An 8,839-nucleotide genomic window follows, 5' to 3' on the forward strand; every position below is an offset into this window, starting at 1 on the left:
GTTTTAAGTTTATTTATTTTTTGAGAGAGACAGAGGTAGTGCAAGTGGGGGAGGGGCAGAGAGGGAGGGAGACAGAGAACCCCATGCAGGCTCCGTGCTGCCAGCACAGAGCCCAATGTGGGGCTTGAACCCATGAAACTGCGACATCATGACCTGAGCTGAAACCAAGCTTAACCAACTGAGCCACCCAGACACCCCTTATGTTTTGCATTTTTTAAATGCAAACTTCTCTTCCTACGTTTCATCCCTGATTTAGAAAAAAAAAAATCCTACAAATACGTACCTGATTTTTTTTTTTAGTATACTTGACACAAAATGTTACATTAGTTTCAGGTGTACAACATACTGATTCAACAATTCTGTACATTATACTGTCTGTGCTCAGCACAAGTCTAGTTACCCTGCATCATCAGACAACACTATTATAGTACCATTGACGACATTCCCTGTGCTGTACCTTTTCCTCCTTTGGCTTCTCCATTCCATAACCAGAAGCCTATATCTCTCACTCCCCTTCACCCATTTTGCCCAGCCTTCCTTCCCTTTGACAACCACCAGGTTATTCTCAGTATTTATAGGTGTGATTCTGTTTTTTGTCTGTTTATTCATTTGTTTTTGTTTTTTTAGATTCTACATGTGAGTGAAATCATATGGTATTTGTATTTGTCATTCTGACTTATTTTATTTAGCACAATACCTTCTGACTTATTTCATTTAGCTCAGTACATTCATGTTGTTGCAAATGGCAAGGTCTCATTCTTTCTATGGCTGAGTAACCTTCCCCCATGTATATACACCACATTTTCTTTATCCATTCATGTATCAGTGGACACCTGGGTTCCTTCCATTTCTTGGCTAGTGTAAAGAATGCTGTGATAAACATAGGAGGGCACATCTTTTCAAAGTGTTTTCATTTTCTTAGGATAAATACCCAGGGGTACAATAACTGGGTCATATGGTAATTCTGTGTGTAATTTGTTGATGAACCTCCATACTATATACCACAGTGGCTGTCTCTTCTTTTCAAATCATTTTATATTAGAAATCATAGTACAATGAGCTTTGTAAAGATCTTAAAGAAGAGAAATTCATAAATAGCCACCCAGTTTGAAAGTGGATGTGTCTCCAGTGTCTGGGAACAGTGGTGTTACTGGCTGACTGACTGGACCAGTTAGCACTGGTTGCCATGCTCAAGGTCAAGCACAGCACCGCTTGTAGCTCGGCGTCTGCCGGGAGTTTACCTCGTGCAGATAAGGACGCTGAGCTACTTCATTTAAGTGGCTCACTTGTGCTTTGATTCACAACTAGAACCTGGGTCTTCCGGTTTCTGACTGAACACAGCATCCTTCTACACTCTCAAAGACTTTCACAGTGCAGACCTCCATCTGGTGAGGAACGTGTGCAGGAAATTCCAGAGAAAGGTATCTTGCCAAGTATAGTGAAACATATCTTTTAAAGAATCACGTCACCTCTCCCAGAACTAGTTACCTCAGATTGGTTATCTTCTGAATAAATGCATAGAAATGTAAGAACGTAAGAAAACGAAAACCAGAAAATAATCCTTTAAATGATTGGTATTTGAGGCTTCTTGGTGGCTCAGTCGGTAAAGGTCCAACTCTTGATCTCAGCTCAGGTCTTGATTTCAGGGTCATGAGTTTAAGTCCTGTGTTGGGCTCTGAGCTGGGAAGGAAACCTACTTTAAAAACATTTTTAAATTAAAAAATTAAAATAAATGATTAGTATTAAATATATAGTTTTTGTTTTCTCATATTCTCATTTTTAACAGTGTCTGACATGTAGTACCATTTAGACTTTTGTTTCCCTTTTCTTTGTCTCCAAATTCTTGGTCTTGCCATTTTTTGTGTGTAGTAGTTAAAGACATTGTTTCTAGAGCCATATTTGGTTTGAATTTTGTCTCCACCATTTAAAACTATGTGACCTTGGGCAAGTTGCCTAACTTCTCTGAGCCTCCCTTTCCTTAGCTCCACAATGTGGACACTAATAGTACTTAAACTCATAGATTCTTATATATATTAAAGTAGTCATTTCATGAAGCGCCTACGTGGCCCAGTCAGTTGAGCATCCGACTTTGGCTCAGGTCATGATCTCATGGTCTGTGAGTTTGAGCCCCACGTGGGGCTCTGTGCTGACAGCTCAGAGCCTGGAGCCTGTTTCAGATTCTGTATCTCCCTCTGTCTCTCTCTGCCCCTCCTCTACTCATGCTCTGCCTCACTCTCTCTCTCTCTCTCTCTCAAAAATAAATAAACATTAAAATAAATTAGGGGTGCCTGGGTGGCTCAGTTGGTTAAGCCTCCGACTTCGGCTCAGGCCATGATCTCATGGTTTGTGGGTTCCAGCCCCACATCAGGCTCTGGGCTGACAGCTCAGTGCCTGGAGCCTGCTTCAGATTCTGTGCCTCTTTCTCTGCCCCTCTCCCACACATGCTCTGTTTCTCTCTGTCTCAATAATAAAATAAAATTTTAAAAAACATTAAAAAATAATAAAATAAAATAAAATAAATTAGTCATTTCATGTTAAGAGTTTAAAACAGTACTTGACACAAGGTAAGAACTCCATAAATGCTCACTGCTCTTTCTCCTCCTCCTCCTTCCCATGTTATCACTGCCCCTGTCACTGATGTTCTGTTAAGGTTCTCTTATTCATAACTTTTATAATTAATCTACCATTATTACGTCTTCAAGTAATTTACATAGTATTTTATATTTTCAAAATACTTTTTTTTATGTGTATTATTTCATCTGTTCCTCTTACCAACCAATATAAGTTAGGCTGAGTCATTTTTAAGAAACTCAAGGAAGTGACTTATCCAAGAATAGAATTCATTAGAACCCAAAGCTAGATCCTGGTTTTCTGACTCCGGAGTCCATGCATTTTTATTAATTTTATATTTTATTTATCTTTATCAAGTAATATTTCATATGTAAAAAATATACATTACATAATGAAAACTAAATGAGGACCTGTAAATCTAATGCCCAACTAAGGACTAAATTACTGTCATTTCTCTTACAACTACCTTTGTGTTCTTGTCTGTTCTGTCTCCTGCTTTCACCGCACCTCTGAGAAAACCATCATCCTCAGTTGTTTTTTAAATGTTTACTTACTTATTTTGAGAGAGAGAAGGAGACTGTGCGCATGAGCTGGGGAGGAGCAGAGGGGGGGCGGGGGAGAGAGAATTCCCAGCAGGCTCCGTGCTGCCAGTGCAGAGCTGGACACGGCTCCATCCCACAAATCATGAGGTCATAACCTGAGTCGAAATCAAGAGTCAGATGCTTAACTGACCAAGCCACCCAGGTTCCCCCTTTCTGACTTTTATACTCATCTTTCCCTTCTCATCTCTTATCAGCTTTATTGAGGTCAAATTTCCATGCAATAAAATATACCATTTTTAGTATGTAACTTGAAGAGTTTCGACAACTGTATACACTCATGTAACTGCTACCCCAATCAAGATTAGCACATATTCATCACTCCAGAATCTTCCTCCCAGTCCTCTTTACAGTTAGTCCCTTCCACCTTCAGTCCCAGGAAACCCAGTGCTTCCTGTTATTATTGATGGGTTTTCCCTGCTTTAGAACTTGATATAAACAGAATTTATCAGCATACTGTTTTTCAGAGTTACCATATTGTTATATGTCTTAACCCGGAGGCCGGGTCTGGAGCGCTCGTCCCCGTTCGACGTCGGTGGTACCTGTTTCGTCCCCCCCCCTCCCCCCCGACCGACCGGCAGGGCGGACCGGCAGGGCGGAGAATCATCGAGGGTTCTTTTCCTGAGGGAGGGAGAGAAAAAAGGGGGCAGGAGAGGGAGACGCAGAGAGTAAAGACAAGAACTCACGGTTTCTGATCAGGCCAAAAAAAGAGCTTTATTCAGAAAACTGTCTCTTATAAAGGTTTCAAGGCGGGAAAACAAAGTAACTGACCTAGGTCAGTTACCAGGTAAACAGAGTCAAATGAATATCAAAAGAAACGCCCAGATTTGCCTCAGCAATGCTGGGAAGGGGGGAGTTAGCACCGAATAATCTAAAATACGGTTTTGATCTTTTTTGCACCTTGGCCATTTCACGTCTGGCCCAGCATGACAGACGCCAAAGTTATTTTGACCAGGAAATGGCAGTCTCCAGTCTCTAGATGCAAATCTTGTTTACTGGTTCACTCTCTGGAGAGTGATAATCCTTGCCTGAGGCAGACAGAAAACTTGGCAGCCCCCGACAGTTATTTGTATAATTAGTCCATTCCTTTTCATTGCTGAGTGGCATTCTGCTCTTTGGGCCACAATTTGTTTATCCATTCACCTATTGACAGACATTGGGGTTGTTTCCAGGTTGGGGGTGTCATGAGTAAAACTTCTAGGAAGTCTGAAGTCTTTTTGTGCGTATATTTTTTAATTTCTCTTGGATAAAGAATTGAGAGTGGAATTGCTGGTCATAGGGAAGGTACATTTTTAGTCTTCCAAGAAACTGCCAAGCTGTCTTACAGTGTAGTCACACCATTTGATAGCCCACCAGCGGTATATGAGAATTCCAGTGACACCACATCCTTGCTGACATTTACTGTTGTCAGTCTTTTTTATTTTAGACATTTTAGTGGATATGAATATCATTGTGGTTTTAACTTGCTTTTCCCTGATGACTGGGTATGTAATATTTGTAGTTTTGAATTCGCCTCTGTAGAAGCTGTATGTTACCAACATTTCATACTTAGTTTAAATATTTTTTTTTTAGTGTCCTGTGAAAAAGTCTTCTTCAGTTCTAATACTACTCAAATGTTTGTGCATAAGGTTAATTAATGAGGTATTCAGAAAGTAGAAGACATATGTTAATTTCTGCATGGTTCAGTCTTATTATCATGAATTGTGGGGGGGATTTTAACCCTAAAGATAACTCATGGGAGGCGCCTCGCTGGCTCAGTCAGAAGAACACGCGACTCTTGATCTTGGGGCTTGAAAGCCCCACATTGAAGGTAGAGATTACTTAAAAAGAATAAATAAAACTTTAAAGAAAGAGAGAGAGAACTCATTGGGGAATGGGAGATGAAAGGTTAACTCAGTGACGTGGACATTTCTGAGATTATGCATTAGAACTTAGGTTAAATCTAACTTTTTTCAGAAAGACCTCTTTACTGTAGTACATATGAGGCATCTATCACGCATTCAGCTATAATTCCATTTTTATTTCATCAGAGTAGTTTTTATTAGTAGGTGTGAGGTGAATGCAGAAAGGATAACAGGCCCAGCTCACCAGATCCATTAGTTCAGGAGCACCAGGCAACAGAAATCCATGCTAAGTGTTACAGAAATGTTAACAATTATATGTTTTATACAAGAATGCATACTTGTTCAAAATTCAGAAAATAGTTTTGATTGAACATAGTGGATCAAACATTTACCTTCACTTTTTCTTGAAACACCACTGAAATGTCAGAAAGGGAATTTTTAAAAATTTTTATTTTTGAGAGAGACAGAGAGGGAGGGGGAGGGCCAGAGAAAGGGGAGGGGAAGACACAGAATCTGAAGCAGGCTCCATACTCTGAGCTGTCAGCACAGAGCCCAACATGGGGCTCCAATCCACAAACTGTGAGATCATGACCTGAGCCAAAGTCAGACACTTAATCGATTGAGCCACCCAGGTGCCCCAGAAAGGGGTTCTTAACCCAGAAACCCACAGTGACAGAATCAGTGAGGAGGCAGCAGCAGATGTGACATCCAGAAAGTTCTGGAAGCTGGGAAACAAGTGGCTGGGTGGCAACTGGCTTATTACACCAGAGAAGGCAGATAACTGCGCGTCTTCAGAGAGAATGTCAAGTCCTGCCTGTAAGGGTTTGGGAGTGGGAAACACAGAGGTATCTCTAAGGTCAAGCATGCAGGGTTGGGCTGGCAATAGGAGGTTGGGCCAGAAGACTATATAGGAAACAACTTGGACATTTATATGTCCTTTCTGCCAAGCAGGAGGCTGAGATGTATTTCTTCGAGCACCTGACCTAGAAGAAATGTGGGCTTGGATAAGGCACAACTCAAGGAAGGGTATTCTATAGAAAATGAGGGTGGCATGAAAGTCTTCCCACCTAATGGTGAGCGCCTTAGCCTGCCTTCGGCAGTTAGCCTCTAGAACTGTGGCACCTGGTCTCTTCCTCTACGGGAAAGCACCTGCTTGTCCAGGAGATAAGTCTTATTGAAGGCCTTCCAGCGAAGGGCCCAGACCCTCTTTGTCCCACACTGAGGACTGACTCTTGCAGAAGACTTGCTCTTAACCACAGAGCTGCTCATCACCTCAGACAGTAAAGATGGAAGCCAAGTCAGTCGGACAAACCGAAAGAAGCTCAAAGGAAGTAGAATGGAAAGAACAGATGAAAACTTTTAAAACAATGAATGAACAATGTAACAGGTTAGAGTATCGTATATATGAAAATAAGAATAAGAAGCTGTTTTTTAAAAAAGAAAGAACATTCAGAGAAATAGAGAAAACATTCTTAGAAATTGAAAGGTATGATGGCCACAAGAAAAAATTAACTAGAAGAGGTGGAAGGTTAGAATTGAGGCAACATCCCTGAAAGTCCAGAGGCAGAGAGAGGAGCGGTGTGGCAGAAAAGACAGAGGTGGTGAGTCCATGAGGCCCAGATCCCAACATTGGCCTTCCAGGGGGTGGGGCGCCTGGGGGGCTCAGTCCATGGAGCATCGACTTTTGATTTTGGCTCAGTCATGATTTTGACGTTCACGAGATCAAGCCCCACATCAGGCTCCAGGTTTCATGTGCTGACAGGGCAGAGCCTGCTTGGGATTCTCTCTCTCCCTCTGTCTCTGCCCCTCTCCTGCTCATTCTGCTCTCCCCTCCTCAAATAAATAAACTTAATAAAGAAAAAGAAAACAACAGGAACAAGTGATTAAGAAAATTCCCAGAATTGAAGGTCATGAGCTTCCAGGTTCAAAGTCTCACCAAGCACCCAAAAAAGAAATTTCACAAAGCTTCAGGACACCAGACGTAAAGAACCATGGAGAATGTAGGTGACAAGGACTGGTATTCACATTGGCCGAGCGACTCTATGGCCCTACTGGACGCTTGACCGGCCCAGCAATGCCTTCACAACCATGAGAGGAAATTTTTTCCAGCATAGAAAACTCGACCCAGCCAAAGTTTCAGTCAGGGGTGAAGGAATAAAGAATTTCAGATGTGAACAATCTGGGGTCTACCTTCCATGGATCTTAAAAAATTCAGCAGAGAATAAACAAAAGAGGAAGACCTAGGATTCAGAAACAGTGTTCCCAACACAGCTGGAGGTAATTTCAGGGATCACCAGGAAGAGAATTCCAGGAGCAGGCCTTGGTTAGGGGCTCAAGAAGGATAGGTTGTGGGTTTTTTAAGATTTTTTAATTTTTTCTTAAGTAATCTCTACACGTAATGTGGGGCTCAAACTCACAACCCCAAGACTCCACCAACTGAGCCAGCAGGTGCCCCGAAAAAGGTATGTTGTGGGGTTTTTTTGTTTTTGTTTTTGTATTTTTAGTTTATTTACTTATTTTGAGAGAGCATGTGCCCATGAGCAGGGGAGGGGAAGAGAGGGAACAAGAGCCACCCAAGCTGTCAGCACGGAGCCTGACATGGGGCTCAATCAAACTCACAAACTGTGGGATCATGATCTGAGCCGAAATCAAGAGTGACGCTTAACGGACTGAGTTACCCAGGCGCCCAGAGATTTTTTTTTTTTACAGTGAAGGAATGAGGCAGTTATCAACACCAAGCAAAATAAAGTGGAAATGAGAAAGGGAAATGTATCATAGTGCACAGTGTGGGTAGGTTGTAAATAATATTTAGGAAGCTGTAGCAGTGTGAACACGTGAGTATTGATTTGCCCCAGAATTGTGCTGCACTATAGTGGGAGGCGAGAGCAAGAGGGGGGAAATAATATATCTTTGGGGGATAGGAATAGCAACTGGAGAACTGAACCTCTTTCATGGTAGGTAGTCTTTAAAACTGAAAAACCAGGGGCGTCTGGGTGGCTCAGTCGGTTAAGCATTGGACTTTGGCTCAGGTCATGATCTCAGGGTTCATGGGTTTGAGCCCCACATTGGCTTCTGTGCTGACAGCTCATTGCCTGGAGCCTGCTTCCGATTCTGTGTCTCCCCCTCTCTCTGCCCCTCCCTGGCTTGCACACTGTCTCTCTCTGTCTCTCAAAAATAAATAAACGTTAAAAAAATTAAAACTGAAAAACCAATAAAAAACAACAGTATAAATCTTATCTACAAACAGAAGGTAAATATGAGAGGAAATAGAGAAAGCCAGTGAAGTTCAGAAAAATATCACTTAGCCTTTGAAAAAGGACTTTTTCAATAATAATGGAGACTAAGTTATTTGTTGAAATCCTTAACATTTTCTGAACAATCTGTTAATTTCTGGGTGTAAAAGGACACTCCCTGACTATTCGGGGTGTTTCCTCGGAGGACACTCGTCTCTTCCCGCGGACGCGGTTCCCCTTGGAGTTTTGTCTTGGAGTTTTGTCGTGCCACACAGATCATTCGCACGTCCTTCCTCTCCCCTCCTGTGCAAAGCGTGGTTTTGAAAACCTTGAAACAACTTGTTTCCTCTTCGTCTGCAGAGAGTGAAAGCTGTCCTGGCGGGGAGCCCGGGAGGGCGAGCCAGGGCGGCGGCTGCTGTCACCAGATGGACGAGGCCAGCCCCCCGAGCCTCCGGGTGGCTGCGGGCCGGGACCGCACGGCGGAGCTATGCGCCCGGCCCCCGGGGGAGGCCGCCAGCAGGTCCGAGGGCGCCCGCGGCGGGGACGGCCACCTGCAGCCGGATCGGACGGAAACCAGCCGGGACGCGGCCGA

General features: G+C 42.9%; 1 protein-coding gene across 3 annotated transcripts in view; it reads left to right on the plus strand.

The window, feature by feature from the left end:
* The window catches only part of CNST (consortin, connexin sorting protein), a 119,861-nt gene that overhangs the window by 91,199 nt on the left and 19,823 nt on the right, over positions 1-8,839 (plus strand). For all 3 annotated transcript variants that reach the window (XM_029934866.1, XM_029934865.1, XM_029934867.1), the window contains one exon: positions 8,608-8,839. This exon is cut by the window's right edge and continues 571 nt beyond it. In XM_029934866.1, coding sequence (XP_029790726.1) covers positions 8,608-8,839 — 232 coding nt within the window. The remainder of the gene's footprint in view (positions 1-8,607) is intronic.

Source organism: Suricata suricatta, chromosome 3, assembly GCF_006229205.1.
Source record: "Suricata suricatta isolate VVHF042 chromosome 3, meerkat_22Aug2017_6uvM2_HiC, whole genome shotgun sequence".
NCBI classification, from domain to species: Eukaryota; Metazoa; Chordata; class Mammalia; order Carnivora; family Herpestidae; genus Suricata; species Suricata suricatta.